Source organism: Oncorhynchus mykiss, chromosome 19 (assembly GCF_057628025.1).
Source record: "Oncorhynchus mykiss isolate SJ-2025 chromosome 19, ASM5762802v1, whole genome shotgun sequence".
NCBI classification, from domain to species: domain Eukaryota; kingdom Metazoa; phylum Chordata; class Actinopteri; order Salmoniformes; family Salmonidae; genus Oncorhynchus; species Oncorhynchus mykiss.
This window is the reverse complement of record NC_143040.1, coordinates 28,347,516-28,366,280: the sequence shown is the minus strand read 5'-3', so window position 1 is coordinate 28,366,280 and position 18,765 is coordinate 28,347,516. Positions and strand designations below refer to the sequence as shown.

The 18,765-nt window shown below is 44.0% G+C and overlaps 1 protein-coding gene across 1 annotated transcript in view; it reads right to left on the bottom strand.

Moving 5' to 3' along the window:
• LOC110498678 (F-box only protein 41) overlaps nt 1-18,765 on the bottom strand; it is a 112,502-nt gene that overhangs the window by 37,918 nt on the left and 55,819 nt on the right. Inside the window, exon 4 of the mRNA XM_036954437.2 lies at nt 7,269-7,485. Coding sequence (XP_036810332.1) covers nt 7,269-7,485 — 217 coding nt within the window. The remainder of the gene's footprint in view (nt 1-7,268; nt 7,486-18,765) is intronic.

Here is an 18,765-nt window from a genome sequence, read left to right as displayed (position 1 = left end):
GGCCTACCTTCAAACTCAAAATAAATCAGCCAAGACCTCAGAAAAAAAATGGTAGACCTCCACAAGTCTGGTTCATCTTATCAACATAACCCGAAAGGCCGCTCAGCAAGGAAGAAGCCACTGCTCCAAAACCGCCATAAAAAAGCCAGACTACGGTTTGCAACTGCACATGGGTAAAAGATCATACTTTTTGGAGAAATGTCCTCTGGTCTGATGAAACGAAAATAGAACGGTTTGGCCATAATGACTATTGTTATGTTTGGAGAAAAAAGGGGAAGGCTTGCAAGCCGAAGAACCACATCCCAACCGTGAAGCACTGGGGTGGCAGCATCATGTTGTGGGGGTGCTTTGCTGCAGGAGGGACTGGTGTACGTCACAAAATGACATTGTGAGGGAGGAAAATTGTGGATATATTGAAGCAACATCTCAAGACATCAGTCAGGAAGATAAAGGTTGGTCGCAAATGGGTCTTCCAAATGGACAATGACCCTAAGCATACTTCCAAAGTTGTGGCAAAATGGCTTAAGGACAACAAAATCAAGGTATTGGAGTGGCCATCACAAAGTCCTGACCTCAAACCTATAGAATATTTGTGGGCAGAACTGAAAAAGCGTGTGCGAGCAAGGAGGCCTACAAACCTGACTCAGTTACACCAGCTCTGTGTGAAGGAATGGGCCAAAATTCACCCAACTTATTGTGGGAATCTTGTGGAAGGCCACCCGAAACGCTTGACCCAAGTTAAACAATTTAAAGGCAATGTTACCAAATACTAATTGAGTGTATGTAAAATTCTGTCCCACTGAGATGGTGATGAAATAAATAAAAGCTGAAATAAATCATTCTCTCCACTATTATTCTGACATTTCATATTCTTACAATAAAGTGGTGATCCTAACTGACCTAAGACGGGGAATTTTTACTCGGATGAAATGTCAGGAATTGTGAAAAACTGAGTTCAAATGTATTTGGCTAAGGTGTATGTCAACTTCCGACTTCCACTGTATATTCAAATGATTTATTCGCCTTTTTTTCAATGTAGATGTTACAAAGGCACGCGCCAGCGGCTTGTGTTTATGTTAATTAACGGTAAATTACACTGAGCCCGTCGTACCTTTACATGACAATAACCGTCTGGCAAAGGAAACCCCTGAACACTATTGAGATCCACCCCCAATGGGGTATCAACAAGGGGCTGCACCAGGAAAAGGGAACTTGACAATCAATAAATCATAGTGGTATGTCCATGTCATGTCCATCATGATCAAATAGTTCTAATTTATATTTTTTTTACTCACCCATCCACCGCCACCCCCCTCTGAGGACACATCTTTTTTGTTTTTTACAGCTTTTCAGCTATATATATATATATATATATATATACACATATATTTGACATATACATGGTACTTTTATATACCGCAATCACATAAGAATGACACATTACCGAACATAAGCTCTTAATCCCACCCCCTCAGCCACTCTTAGCCCAATCACCATAGACCACCCTCGTTTGGTTTCCATCATGATCAAATGTTACTGTCAGGTTCCACACGGCCGCAGAATCCCCCCTCGTTCATCATCTCCGTCAACGTTGGGCTGTCCACCATTTTGAAAATGCCACCGTGGATGTCAACTTCACACAACGATACAATACCACAGAGACCAATTAGTTAGCCAAACGAACGACTAAAATGAGTGGGAGTGGATCAGAGTTGACTTTCAGAAAGGGCTTTGCTCGGTGAAATGTCGAATTCACCATTTCAATAACAACAGGAAAAACAGTCATTCTGCTATCATGAAAGGTATTGACGAATGAAGAAAAAAAGAGAAAAGGTGGGAGTCCAGTCTATCGCTTCAACACACATACTCACTTCTCACGCACACACACACCCACACACTGGAGGAAACTACAAAGCTCCTGTATGCGAGTGATGTCTGAGGTTCAGGGATAATTAACTGTGATTGGCTGAGGCTCTAAAAACATGGCAGCTAGTTGGCAGACATTAAGGAAGTCTAATCACAGCTGTCTGAAAGAGAGCGACTACGTCCCAAAAGGGCACCCTATTCTCTATATATTCCACTACTTTTGACCACCCTGGTCAGACAGAGTGTGGAGAGGGAGGGAGGGTTGGCAATCCCCCTCTTTTACACAAGGAACCGAAGGTATTCAGGAGGCTTTGGGCGTGGGCCTGCCACATTTCCCTTTATCTTCCTTCCCTCTGTTTTTTTCCATGTCTCTTCCACTCCCTTCATCTACTGTATAGGGAACTCACACCATCTCCCGTCTCTCTACTGGACTGTACCTCTATCCCGCTCTTCTCCTCTCGCCCAATACCTTAATCTACAGTACCACTCCCATTTTCTCACTACCCTCTGTAGATTCCTTCTCGCCAACTCTCTCGCTCTACTCCTCTCTTCAAGCAAGTTCCCTACAGGGGCTTCCCATACATCTCAGATGTACTGAGGTGTGTGTGTCACTCACTCACACACACACACACACACACACACACACACACACACACACACACACACACACACACACACACACACACACACACACACACACACACACACACACACACACACACACACACACACACACACACACACACACACAGAGAGAGAGAGTGAGAGAAAACCCTGTCTGGGTTCAGCACCAGTGGAAACAGACAAGGGAGGGAGCAGGCAAACACCCATCCATCTCACTCACTACCCAAACAGAATCAGAGGGAGGGAGGGAGGGAGGGAGGGAGGGAGAGGGGCATCCGTGGATGGCCAATGTGCCGGTGCGCCAGCATGCAGTATTTTCTGTTGTCCATAGCATGCCAAATGTCCTTAATATAATAACATCCTAGCCAAGGACACAAGAACACTGAAAACAACAAATCATAAGCACAAGAAGACAAACAAGATGACTACTGTGGATACAAATCAAGCCTCAAAAGCATCACAACAACACCGCTGCACATCACTGACTGTCTAACAGCCTCTTAACACAGGTTAAGCGCAAACCCTGTAAAATGTTGACAATTTAGCCACTTAATAGAGCACTAACGGAGACTAGGGGTGCATCCCAAATGGCGCCCTATTCCCTATATAGAGCACTAGTTTTGACCAGATACATCTGATCTGATCAAAAGTAGTGCGCAACGTAGAGAATAGGGTGCCAGTTGGGACACAAGCCTAGCTAGGCTACATCAGGCTGGGTAATGAATGAGCTTGATGGGATGCAGGTTGTGTATGGTCAATGGTGGGGAATCTGGGCGGCGCGGGAAACACACATTCACTTAACTCCGTCAACTGTGGGAGAGGTCAGAGATGGGAGAGATAACAGGGAGGGAGAGTAGAATATGCGGTGTCTAAGATGAATCAGAGACCAACTACTGCACTGTCACCTGACCTGGACGACTAGAACAAGTAGAGCCACTGGTGTCTCCATGGAAACGATGGATGGAAGGAAAATGGATAGAAACTGGCCCCTTCTTTCTTACTAACAAGACTTGGATAAATGGCACTTTAGAATTGGAAATGGCAGGGGAGAGCTTAGTATCACAATGTCCACCTTCTTTTGGTCTATAATATGGGAACATGTTATCATTACCTCTACTGTAAGTTTTCTGCATGGAATCAATACCAATACAATATTTTAGGTTTCAGATCATATCTAATGGCATGAGGAAATTCTGAAACGTCACCACAGAATTTCCTCATGCCTCAAGGGTAACCCTGATATCAAGTGAGTCAGACACTACTGATTCCTGTAATCAAAATACCTGTTCATTTGCTAAAACCTATTTAGCATTTAAATTAAAGCTGAGTGCATCTCTATCCCAAAAAACTGTAATGACTAATACCTATTATAGTAATAGTAATGTAGTAATGACTAACACCTAGTATAGTGATAGTAATATAGTAATGACTAACACCTATTATAGTAATATAGTAATGACTAACACCTAGTATAGTGATAGTAATATAGTAATGACTAACACCTATTATAGTAATATAGTAATGACTAACACCTATTATAGTAATAGTAATGTAGTAATGACTTACACACCTATTATAGTACTAGTAATGTAGTAATGACTAACACCTAGTATAGTGATAGTAATATAGTAATGACTAACACCTATTATAGTTATAGTACTATAGTAATGACTAACGCCCATTATAGTGATAGTAATATAGTAATGACTAACACCTATTATAGTGATAGTAATATAGTAATGACTAACGCCTATTATAGTAATGTAGTAATGACTAACACCTATTATAGTGATAGTAATATAGTAATGACTAACACCTATTATAGTGATAGTAATATAGTAATGACTAACACCTATTATAGTTATAGTAATATAGTAATGACTAACACCTATTATAGTTATAGTAATATAGTAATGACTAACACCTATTATAGTTATAGTAATATAGTAATGACTAACACCCATTATAGTGATAGTAATATAGTAATGACTAACACCTATTATAGTGATAGTAATATAGTAATGACTAACGCCTATTATAGTAATGTAGTAATGACTAACACCTATTATAGTGATAGTAATATAGTAATGACTAACACCTATTATAGTTATAGTAATATAGTAATGACTAACACCTATTATAGTGATAGTAATATAGTAATGACTAACACCTATTATAGTGATAGTAATATAGTAATGACTAACGCCTATTATAGTAATGTAGTAATGACTAACACCTATTATAGTGATAGTAATATAGTAATGACTAACACCTATTATAGTGATAGTAATATAGTAATGACTAACACCTATTATAGTTATAGTAATATAGTAATGACTAACACCTATTATAGTTATAGTAATATAGTAATGACTAACGCCTATTATAGTAATGTAGTAATGACTAACACCTATTATAGTGATAGTAATATAGTAATGACTAACGCCTATTATAGTAATGTAGTAATGACTAACACCTATTATAGTGATAGTAATATAGTAATGACTAACACCTATTATAGTTATAGTAATATAGTAATGACTAACGCCTATTATAGTAATGTAGTAATGACTAACACCTATTATAGTGATAGTAATATAGTAATGACTAACACCTATTATAGTGATAGTAATATAGTAATGACTAACGCCTATTATAGTAATGTAGTAATGACTAACACCTATTATAGTGATAGTAATATAGTAATGACTAACACCTATTATAGTTATAGTAATATAGTAATGACTAACACCCATTATAGTGATAGTAATATAGTAATGACTAACACCTATTATAGTGATAGTAATATAGTAATGACTAACACCTATTATAGTGATAGTAATATAGTAATGACTAACGGCCATTATAGTGATAGTAATATAGTAATGACTAACACCTATTATAGTGATAGTAATATAGTAATGACTAACACCTATTATAGTAATGTAGTAATGACTAACACCCATTATAGTGATAGTAATATAGTAATGACTAACACCTATTATAGTTATAGTAATATAGTAACGACTAACACCTATTATAGTAATGTAGTAATGACTAACACCTATTATAGTAATAGTAATGTAGTAATGACTAACACCCATTATAGTGATAGTAATGTAGTAATGACTAACACCTATTATAGTAATAGTAATGTAGTAATGACTAACACCCATTATAGTGATAGTAATATAGTAATGACTAACACCCATTATAGTGATAGTAATATAGTAATGACTAACACCTAGTATAGTAATATAGTAATGACTAACACCTATTATAGTGATAGTAATATAGTAATGACTAACACCTATTATAGTTATAGTAATATAGTAATGACTAACACCTATTATAGTAATAGTAATGTAGTAATGACTAACACCCATTATAGTGATAGTAATATAGTAATGACTAACACCTATTATAGTAATAGTAATGTAGTAATGACTAACACCTAGTATAGTAATAGTAATGTAGTAATGACTAACACCTATTATAGTAATATAGTAATGACTAACACCTAGTATAGTAATAGTAATATAGTAATGACTAACACCTATTATAGTAATAGTAATGTAGTAATGACTAACACCTATTATAGTAATATAGTAATGACTAACACCTAGTATAGTAATAGTAATATAGTAATGACTAACACCTATTATAGTAATAGTAATGTAGTAATGACTAACACCCATTATAGTGATAGTAATATAGTAATGACTAACACCCATTATAGTGATAGTAATATAGTAATGACTAACACCTAGTATAGTTATAGTAATATAGTAATGACTAACACCTATTATAGTTATAGTAATATAGTAATGACTAACACCTAGACAACCAATTATACCTCTGAGGTAAATGAAGAAATAGAGTGGTGACATGACCAGCAGCCACACACACACACACACACGCACCTCTTCTCCTTCGCTGTCCAATTCCGCTCTTCACAGTCCAGCGCTCTGCCCTTCTGTTTATTAAATATTTAACACACTCACTATCGTCCCAGATCAAATTAAAAGCAAAATTGTGGTGAGTCGACACGTATCACAACACGCCCGCCTTGCCTGTTTCTAATAGCCCAAGTGATAAGATGCTGCCCATTCCCAATATAGTGCACTACTTTTGACAAGGACGCATAGAGCTCTGGTCAAAAGTAGTGCACTATGTAGGGAATAAGTTGCCATTTGGGTCTCAGACAGACATCCACATGCTAGGTTAGATTATCAAACTGCCTGTTTTCATGTCGCTCCAAAATCATTTATTTATTTTCGTCACGGATCATTTAAAAGATACCAATACCACCCCAAAAAATGACCCCATTTATTTGACCTGGAAGTAACATATGCAGTTGTAGAACCAATTATATAAGTGACTTATGTTATGTTGACTAATTATGCAAGGACTATATTTAAAGGAATGTACAACTACAACTATTCTATTCAGTAAACACACACACACACACACACACACATATGCTTAAAACCATTAGATTCCCACACACAAATCTGACCTCAGATCAGTATCCAGTGCAACTTCTTCTCCACTCCAGATCACCAGACACTGATCTAGGATCAGCTTACTTTCCCCAACGCTTAACCATTAGGCTGCCCTCACACAAATCTGACTTTTGTTTGTCTACTATACGGTCAACTTCCTCTCTCAACTACAGATCACTTGCCCTTTTGGAGCCTGGCAGGCTACAGATCTAGAGTCAGCTCACCTTAACCATTTGTGTAATCAAAAGCAAAACTGGTCTTAGATCAGCTCACCTGGCGTCCATTGTTGGAGCCCTTGTTGGAGCTGGGCAGGCTGCAGCGTCCCATGCTGCCGTTGGGCGTGGTCCCGCAGCTGCTGATGATCTGCAGCTGTTTCTCGGCGCGGTCGGCACGGTCCAGGAGCTCCTCGATGAACTGCTGCAGGCGCACCTTGGCGTTGGCCTCCCGCGCCGCCGTCTCCTGGAGGAACTGGTCTATCTGGGTTACCTCCCTGGTGAATCAGGAGGAGAGGAGAAGGATGGTTACTGGTGTGCATAAGCACACATAGGTTACATCCCAAAAAGCACCGTATTTCCTATACACACACACACACACACACACACACACACACACTGAAGAAACAAAGTGTTGGTCGTGTAAAGTTGGTCCCCTGTTTCATGAGCTGAAATAAAAGATCCCAGAATGTTCCATACGCACAAACATTTGTTCACATCTCACATCCCTGTTATTGCTCTTTTGCCAAGATAATCCATCCACTTGAAAGGTGTGGCATGTCAAGAATTTGTATTTTATTTTACCTTTATTTAACGAGGCAAATCAGTTAAGAACAAATTATTAATTTCAATGACGGCCTAGGAATGATGGCCTAGGAACAGTGGGTTAACTGCCTTGTTCAGGGGAAGAATGACAGAAGAAGCTGATGAATTAATCAGCATGATCATTACACAGGTGCACCTTGTGCGGGGCACAGTTAAAGGCCACTAAAATGGGCAGTTGTGTCACACAATACTATGCCACAAGTTTTGAGGGAGCGTGCAATTGGCATGCGGACGGCAGGAATGTCCACCAGAGCTGTTGCCAGAGAATTTAACGTTCATTTCTCTAGAGAACTTGGCAGTACGTCCAACCGGCCTCACAACTGCAGACCACGTGCAATCACGCCAGCCCAAGACCTCCACATCTGGCTTCTTCACCTGCGGGATCTGTCTGTAATAAAGCCCTTTTGTGGGGAAAAAAAAAACTATTCTGATTGGCTGGGCCTGGCTCCCCAGTGGGTGCACCCCTGCCCAGTCACGTGAAATCCATAGATAAGGGCCTAATTTATTTATTTAAATTGACTGATTTCCTTACATGAACTGTCACTGTTCAGTCCAGTACACTAAATCTGACCAGAGACATATGGGCTCAGCAGTCATGGACTGGTCTATCTGGGTCATCTCCCTGGTAGAGAGAAGCGAGAAGAGACGTAGAATGGTTTGGGGAGTGCATACACACACACACACACACACACACAGGGGAGTTGAGCTAAAAGTCATGAAATTTAGATCGATACCTGCACACTGATGACTGGTGCTGCAGTTTATTGGGCAACAATAAGCAATATTAATTGCTATAATAATATCAATATGAACTGTTGCAGCATTCGTCAGTGTACAGGCATTTAAGTGACAATGCCAGAGAAGCCAGTATTTGGAGGATATATTGGTACGAAGTCGATGGCAGGCAAACCATGCCAATATATCCTCCAAACGCCGGCTTCGAGGTTGTCATCACTTTTATACAACTGGTAACCAACATATTTAAATAACGATTTATATATTTTTAATTCAAAAACATTTTTTATTCATACTATTTCATCCTTCCACGAGATATAGTCCCGACACGAATCTATGGTTGCTACCCAAGCCGGCTGGTCGTTCATTGGATCGGTTAGGTTGCCAAAGATGCGACCCAGTCATGAAGTCTTTTATTCTATATCCAAGTCGTTCGTTCTAATGTTCTGTTGCCATGCTGCCTGGCAACGTTCATATCCCTTGGTTGCTCGCTAGCCAACTACGGCTGACAAAGTCATGTCCAAATAGTGCAGACAGAATAACAGCAAAGTAGCTGCATTTGCATTTGTTCAGGCTGTTTTGTAGTGGCATTTATTTGTAGTGACATTTACAACGAGCTAATGAGGAGCGATTTCGCCCGGCATAGAAAATGTGCTCTCTCGTCAGGACAATGTTCAGAGGTGCTAGCCAACTACACAGCTAGCACAATCACTTCAAACTGGAAACACAGCAAACTAGCTGCATTTCGTTTCGTTTGGCCCGGTTTTCTATTGACATTTCTTTGTATGTATCCATAAATATTATGCTTATTCATGATTTCCACTGGCTGAGAAAAGACGTCTCATCCTGACACGTTAATCCTCAAATGGGACAGTGGAGATCAAATTTCAATATTGAAAAAGGTCAGAGACAGACAGACAGCTTTATAGAAATGGCTGCTGTTGAAAACCAAATTGTAGTCTAGGGTGACCTATCGGTAGAATAATTTACTCCCGCAATAGTGTTATATGGACACTGTTGGTTAAAAGTATAGGATCATATCAAGTACTGTACCTGAGACCTTCTGGGCACATCTTTGTACTCAACACACACACACCTGCTAGGGGGTAATGTTGACCCCCAAAGTACTGTATATAGCAGATGCATATATACAGATGAGTGATATACTGTATCTGCAGGCACAAGGAATCCATCTCTTCAAAACACACACACATTCCTACACAAACACACAGGAGCAGACTGATTAATGCTATCGCACTCGCTGTCCCAGTTTTTTACATACATAACGTTTTATTTCCACACAGATACTGTATCACAGCTGAATCTTTTTCAGTCTTTTCTCTCTCCCTCTCTCCATTTTCCCTTCCCTCATCTCTGTGGATCTGAGTGTGCGTGCATATACCAACGTCTCTGTCCTTTTAAACACCAGCAGCCGCTCCTGTCCAAACAATCTCCTCGGAAAATCCAAACAAGGCACACACACACACACACGCACAAGGTCCTACGACCGCTGGCTTGCTGTTGGTTTTCCCGGGAGCAAAGTAACTCCTGACTGAAGGTTAACGTAGCACGCTCGAGTTAAGGCTGCATCCCAAATGGCACTTTATTCCCGTTATAGAGCACTACTTCTGACCAGGGCCCATAGGGCTGAATAGGTTGCCATGTTCTATGAAAACGGAAGAGGCTAGACTTGAGAGATGTTTGGCATCCGGTGAAATTAAGTGTCTGTCTTGGGGGGCAAAGACATTCCAAAATGAGATTCTTCAGATTGGGATTAGAAGGAGTGTTTGAGCGACATGAAAGATGTGGTTATCAAATGGTTGTGTAAATAAATAAACTGAGTTGTGAAGACTCCACACACACACAGTCACACACACACACACACACACACACGAGGGGGTTTGCGCAGTAGTTTGAGGTTTGACAATAACATCATAATGATATGGGGTTAGAGCTCATCTCAGGGTAGTCGTATATTTTAATACACTTCCGACCCTCTTTTGAGACACTATTTCTACTCATCTCATTCATGCTGAGTAGGATAGAAAAGCTAATGAATGAATCTTCAACTAGCCCAGAGAGGATTTCATTTTCCCTGTTGCTAAAATGGCTCCAGTCACATTATCTCTCTCCCTCTCTCTTTTTCACTCTTCTCTCTCCCTCTCTTCATCTCTCTCCCTCTCTCCTTTTCACTCTTCCTCTCCCTCTGAAATCGACAGGCACGAATACAAATCTCACACCTGCCTATTTGTATACCTATGGTTTGTGTAGGAGTGTGCATTTATGTTGTGTGTTCCGCCAACAGCGTTCTAATGATTCCGCTTCGCTCCCATCCTCCTTCCAGTGTGTGTGTTCACACTGTCTGTTTCTGTTTTCAGTGTCACAACTAGAGATCGGGAGTCAGGCATGCCGCCACAGTCACCGCCACATTGTCCCTTACCTCCAGGCAGTGGGAGGACGGGTCAATAAGGGCACACACACACACACACACACACACACACACGGATTTCAGCAGCCACCCTCAAAACATCAAAGAGAGGTCAATATCAATACATAACCGATACAGGAGTCTGGAAGTGGCTGGAGCAGATTTTCCTCTATATTATGGCATGTGACGGGCAAAGGAAAGGAAAAGAGAAAGTGCACAAAGAAGTTGTTTAATTTGTCTGGGAGCGAGACGTTGATATCTGTGATGGGGCAGGTTTTCATTTCGCAATCCGTGATTGTCTGTAGACCCTGCCACATACGCCTCGTGTTTGAGCCGTTGAATTGCGACTCTACTTTGTGTCTCTACACTTGCCTTGCGGAGGGAATAGCTACACTGAATCCTCTCTTAGAAAGCGCCGTAGGATTGTGGGTCGCCTTCAAATCCAAGAGGATTGTGGGCTACCTTGTCAGCCTTGAATAAGAGATGAGGGAAGGGTATGTGTTAAATAAAATGTGAGTGGCAAATTGAATGTGCAAAGGAAAAGTGTCCCAAATGCCACGCCATTCCATATATAGTGTACTACTTTTGCACTACGTAGGGAATAGGATGACATTTTGTCACGGAGACAGACTGGTAGTAGAGTTGGATAATACTGTTAAAGAATAATTGGTATTCATGATACATTTATCCAAAGATGATAGGCGTTACAATATATTAAAAGTAAAAAATAAATGGATCTGCCTTTTTGATGACCTTTTTCTATGCACTTCATCTATTCAAATAAAGCTTTCTTTATACACTAGGCTGTGATGGAGGGAAAAAAAATGTAAAAATGACTGTCATTTGAATGAAAAGAAAAATCTCTGATACCGGTGTTGAATGGTTGCAGTGAATAATTATTTGCAGTGGTCCGGTAGGTTGGAGGGGCTTTGGAGGGGCACGCGCACACACACCACACAGCCTAGAGCAGACCCACCTGATAGTAGAGGGAAGGAGAGGAGAGTGACCACAGACTGGATTAGAGGTGTGCGTTCGACTGATTGTACGAGTGCGTATGTGTGTTCAACATGTGCAGTATGTGCACTACACCGCTGACTCAAATAATCAACTCATCATCGAGCGTTGATCGTTTGAATCAGCTGTGTAGTGCTAGGGCAACAAACAAAAAATATATATATAATATATGCATATATGGGGTTCCGAGGGTTGAGTTTGGGTTGAGTTTGGGGTTCCGAGGACTGAGTTTGGGGTTCCGAGGCTTGAGTGTGTGTGCTCAGGCAACCCTGCCTCTGCAGCTGACCCACCAGATAGGTTTCCAAAGAGCAGCAGAGCATTCATCCCCGACAGATCCACCATCCAGGATGATGTACACGTGTGTACCAAAGGTCTCAGGTGACCCGGCGTATCAGCGTGATTCATTTCACTGTATTTCACATTGCTGACGGCTCCTGGTCACGCACGAGCTACGCCAATGCAGAGAAAGCACTAGTGAAGTCTTAAAGGGGGTAGCCATGTTAGGGAAGAAATGCGTTTGAAAAATGGAATACTGAAGGATATGACACAGTAGAGTAAAGCTGGATGAGGTCGAGGTTTTGCCAAAGCATTGTTTCTGACAGTGATGAAGATAAAGGGTTGAAAGCGGGACAACAGTGTTAACTCTTCTGCCCATCTCACTGCTATATGCATCTCAGTCCATGCTTGACCAAACTGACAAGGCTCAAATAAGACCTTGGGCTAGAAAGATAGACACTCCAATCCTCTGGGAGTGTCGGGCGAAGGGAAAAACTGAAAAGCCTCTCTTCTCCCTCTGGCTGCTCACTCTGCATAGCTGAAACAGAGTTTGAATCAGAGAGAGGGGAAATCGGGTGGGTTTAAAGAGACAAACAGACATGCATACACACCGAAACGCAAACATTCAGAAAGAGAACAAGACAGAGAGACATACCAAAAGACACACACCAAGAGATCGAAAGAGCCAAAGGGAAGAAGCAAGAGAGGAGACAGACAGACCGACACACAGAGAGCCAGATGAGGTGACAGATGGACAGACAGACACCGAGATGTCTTGGTTTCCTGTTGACAACCTTCATTAAAAAACACCTCTCTCTCTCTCTCTAGGCGTGTGTGTTATTGGGAAACAGGCTCAGCCTATATCCGACTGGCACAGACCTAGACAAGACATTGGGGGTGAAGTAGTGTCAGTGTGTGACACGGTGCTGTGGAACAGCTGGTCAGGCCACCCTGTTTACAGGTTGGTAGGATGGAACTACAAAAGGGTAGCGCTTCCGTGAATGCATACTTTCTGTTCCTCACCGGTCCTCTCCTCTTCCATATGCTTTACCCTTTAAAAAGAAATCTCTGTCTCTCTCACTCCAACATACACCCCCACACTTACCTCCCACCCTCAGTTGCACCATACAGTATATACACACACCATATAATATACTTCCATAAGGAACACAGTGTCTCAGATGGCAAGTCCTCTGGTGATAACCTCTCTGGTTATCCACACTACAGGTCAGATTAAAGGGCATGTTAGAGACATTAGTATGGAGTGGGACAGAAAGTGTATTTAATTGCATCTCTACAGTGTTTACACCCCAAATGATACCATGATTCCCTTCATAATGCACTACTTTTGACCAGGGCCCACAGTCGTGCACCACGAATGGAATGATGGCGCCATAGACTACCACAGTATGAATCATAATACCCAGAAAATCTAGCGGTAAAACAGGGAAATGGTTCCAAATCGTTTTTCCCACCCTACATTTTTTCCCATAGGGGATTTTTAGAAACACTTCAAACAAGGGCTGTGTTTCGTGTAGGTTTACCCTGACGTGACTTTTTCATAACCACGTAAATCTCTCTCGGACAAGGTGACTCGATTTACTATCAGATTTGAAAATGCTCATTAGCATAAAAGTAGACATCATGGAAGACTACAAATCCCTGCAAGCTCCTGCACGTCATCTCTAGCACCTTTTGACCGCTAGGTTTTATGGGTACTATGACACATCCACTGTGCGGCTCGATTTAGGATGCAGACACAATGAATAGTATCCATCTGTCTCACCATGCAAAGATGAAAGGGCGCTGTGTGTCTGATACAATGCTATCGGATGCTAGTTTCATGGTCAACATATAAAGGGATAGATGTTGGGGTAATTGTACTCTGGACAACATTCTGGAGGCATTTGTAATGAGTTTCGTCTTCATACGAAGGAGAGTCGGACCAAAATGCAGCGTGTGGTTTACGATCCATGTTTATTAATAATACGAAACACGAATCTCCAATACAATACTACAAAACGTAACGAAACCCTAACAGCCTATATAATGTGAACACAGGGACACATAGGACAGGAACAATCACCCACAAACACACAGTGAAACCCAGGCTACCTAAATATGGTTCCCAATCAGAGACAATGACGAACACCTGCCTCTGACTGAGAACCATATCAGGCTGAACATAGAAATAGACAAACAAGACATGAAACATAGAATACCCACTCAGATCACACCCTGACCAATCAAAACATAGAAAATACAAAGTAAACTATGGTCAGGGCGTGACAGTACCCCCCCCCCAAGGTGCGGACTCCGGCCGCAAAACCTGAACCTATAGGGGAGGGTCTGGGTGGGCATCTGTCCGCGGTGGCGGCTCTGGCGCTGGACGTGGACCCCACTCCATGACAGTTTTAATCCCCCTCCTAAACGTCCCTAAATAGGTTACCCACCACAATGATAACATGGGACAGAGGGACAGCTCGGGACAGAGGTAACTCGGGACAGATGGGTAGCTCAGCACTGAGAGGAAGCTCAGCACTGAGAAGAAGCTCAGCACTGAGAGGAAGCCCAGGCAGGTAGTAGAAACTACCAGAACCTGGCTGGCTGGCGGTTTCAGCAGATCCTGGTCGACTAGCAGATCTGGAAGAATCTGGTCGACTGGCGGATCTGGGAGAATCTGGTCGACTGGCGGATCTGGGAGAATCTGGTCGACTGGCGGATCTGGGAGAATCTGGTCGACTGGCGGATCTGGGAGAATCTGGTCGACTGGCGGATCTGGGAGAATCTGGTCGACTGGCAGATCTGGGAGAATCTGGACGACTGGCAGATCTGGGAGAATCTGGACGACTGGCAGATCTGAGAGAGTCTGGACGACTGGCAGATCTGGAAGAGTCTGGACGACTGGCAGATCTGGAAGAGTCTGGTCGACTGGCAGATCTGGAAGAGTCTGGTCGACTGGCAGATCTGGAAGAGTCTGGTCGACTGGCAGATCTGGAAGAGTCTGGTCGACTGGCAGATCTGGAAGAGTCTGGTCGACTGGCAGATCTGGAAGAGTCTGGTCGACTGGCAGATCTGGAAGAGTCTGGTCGACTGGCAGATCTGGAAGAGTCTGGTCGACTGGCAGATCTGGAAGAGTCTGGTCGACTGGCAGATCTGGAAGAGTCTGGACGACTGGCAGATCTGGAAGAGTCTGGACGACTGGCAGATCTGGAAGAGTCTGGACGACTGGCAGATCTGGAAGAGTCTGGACGACTGGCAGATCTGGAAGAGTCTGGACGACTGGCAGATCTGGAAGAGTCTGGACGACGGGCAGATCTGGAAGAGTCTGGACGACTGGCAGATCTGGAAGAGTCTGGTCGACTGGCAGATCTGGAAGAGTCTGGTCGACTGGCAGATCTGGAAGAGTCTGGTCGACTGGCAGATCTGGAAGAGTCTGGTCGACTGGCAGATCTGGAAGAGTCTGGTCGACTGGCAGATCTGGAAGAGTCTGGACGACTGGCAGATCTGGAAGAGTCTGGACGACTGGCAGATCTGGAAGAGTCTGGACGACTGGCAGATCTGGAAGAGACTGGTCGACACAGACTGGCTGCTCTGGCTGCTCCATGCTGACTGACAGCTCTGGCTGCTCCATGCTGGCAGACTGCTCTGGCTGCTCCATGCTGACTGGCAGCTCTGGCTGCTCCATGCTGACTGGCGGCCCTGGCTGCTCTGGCTGCTCCATGCTGACTGACAGCTCTGGCTGCTCTGGCTGCTCCATGCTGACTGGCGGCCCTGGCTGCTCTGGCTGCTCCATGCTGACTGGCGGCCCTGGCTGCTCCATGCTGACTGGCGGCCCTGGCTGCTCCCTGCTAACTGGCGGCCCTGGCTGCTCCCTGCTAACTGGCAGCTCTGGCTGCTCTGGCTGCTCCATGCTGACTGACTGCTCCATGCTGACTGGCTGCTCCATGCTGACTGGCTGCTCCATGCTGACTGGCGGCCCTGGCTGCTCCATGCTGACTGGCGGCCCTGGCTGCTCCATGCTGACTGGCGGCCCTGGCTGCTCCATGCTGACTGGCGGCCCTGGCTGCTCCATGCAGACTGGCAGCTCTGGCGGCTCCTTGCAGACTGGCAGCTCTGGCGGCTCCTTGCAGACTGGCAGCTTTGGCGGCTCCTTGCAGACTGGCAGCTTTGGCGGCATCCTGCAGACAGGCAGCTCTGGCAGCTCCTTGCAGACTGGCAGCTCCTTGCAGACTGGCAGCTCCTTGCAGACTGGCAGCTCCTTGCAGACTGGCAGCTCCTTGCAGACTGGCAGCTCTATGCTAACTGGCAGTTCTGAACAGGCGGGAGACTCCGGCAACGCTGTAGAGGCGGAAAGCTCTGACAGCGCTAAACCGGCGGGAGACTCCAACAGCGCTGAAGAGGAGGAAGGCTCTGGCAGCGCTGAACAGGTGAGAGACTCCGACAGCGCTGGAGAGGAGGAAGGCTCCGACAGCGCTAAACAGGCGAGGCGCACTGTAGGCCTGATGCGTGGTGCTGGCACTGGTGGTACTGGGCCGAGGACACGCACAGGAAGCCTAGTGCGGGGAGCTGCTACCGGAGGGCTGGGGTGTGGAGGTGGCACAGGATGGGTTAGACCGTGAAGGCGTACTGGAGATCTTGAGAGCGGTGTTGGCACAGGACATGCAAGGCTAGGGAGGTACACAGGAGGCCTGGTGCGTGAGACTGGCACTGTCTTCACCAGCTGACTAGCACGCACCTCAGGACGAGTAGAGAGCACTGACCCAGGTGCCAATAAATCCCCGACACGCTCCTTCGGGCGAATATCATATTTAAAGCACCAACACAGCAACTCCCTCATTTCACTCTCCTCCAATTTCTCCATTAACTCCTTCACAGTCTCTGCTTCGCTTACCTCCAACACCGGTTCTGGTCTCCTCCTTGGCTCCTCACGATAAACAGGGGGAGTTGGCTCAGGTCTGCGACCTGGCGTAGCCATACTCCCTGTTAGCCCCCCCCCAATAAATTTTTGAGGCTTACTCTCGGGCTTCCATCCGCTCCGTCGTGCTACTTCCTCATATTTGCGCCTCTCAGCTTTCGCCGCCTCCAGTTCTTCCTTGGGACGGCGATATTCTCCCGGTTGAGCCCATGGTCCACCATTATCTAATTCATACTCCCATGACGCTCTCTCCCACTGCGGCTGCTGCTGCTCCTGCTGCCTCTGTTCCTTCTTCGGCTGCACCTTGGTGCGGCTATACTCCCCTGGTTTAGCCCAGGGTCCTCTCCCGTCGAGGATTTCCTCCCATGTCCAGAAATCCTTACAACGTAACTCCTCTTTTTGCTGCTGCTGCTGCCTGTTGACACGCCGCTTGGTCCGTTGGTGGTGGGTGATTCTGTAATGAGTTTCGTCTTCATACGAAGGAGAGTCGGACCAAAATGCAGCGTGTGGTTTACGATCCATGTTTATTAATAATACGAAACACGAATCTCCAATACAATACTACAAAACGTAACGAAACCCTAACAGCCTATATAATGTGAACACAGGGACACATAGGACAGGAACAATCACCCACAAACACACAGTGAAACCCAGGCTACCTAAATATGGTTCCCAATCAGAGACAATGACGAACACCTGCCTCTGACTGAGAACCATATCAGGCTGAACATAGAAATAGACAAACAAGACATGAAACATAGAATACCCACTCAGATCACACCCTGACCAATCAAAACATAGAAAATACAAAGTAAACTATGGTCAGGGCGTGACAGCATTGATGTGAAAAGTGCTGAGCTATCTAAAGAGGATGTGGCGTTGATAAGGGCTACGCACTTGCCTATCGGTTGATTTCACTTATAATTCACTGTATCACAATTCCAGTGGGTCAGAAGTTTACATGTGCCGTTAAAGAGCTTGGACAATTCCAGAAAATGATGTCATGGCTTTAGAAGCTTCTGATAGGCTAATTGACATCATTTGAGTCAATTGGAGGTGTACCTGTGAGTGTATTTTAAGGCCTACCTTCAAACTCAGTGCCTCTTTGGGAAAATCAAAATAAATCAGCCAAGACCACAGAAAAAAAAATGTAGACCTCCACAAGTCTGGTTCATGCTGGGAGCAATTTCTAAATACCTGAAGGTACCACGTTCATCTGTACAAACAATTGTACACAAGTATAAACACCATGGGACCATGCAGCCGTCATACCGCTCAGGAAGGACAAGCATTTTGTCTCCTAGAGATGAACAAACTTTGGTGCGAAAAGTGCAAATCAACCCCAGAACAACAGCAAAGGACCTTGTGAACATGCTGGAGGAAACAGGTACAAAAGTATCTATATCCACAGTAAAACGGATCCGATGTCGACATAACCTGAAAGGCCGCTCAGCAAGGAGCAAGCCACTGCTCCAAAACGGCCATAAAAAAGCCAGACTACGGTTTGCAACTGCACATGGGGACAAACATCGTACTTTTTTGGAGAAATGTCCTCTGGTCTGATGAAACAAAAATAGA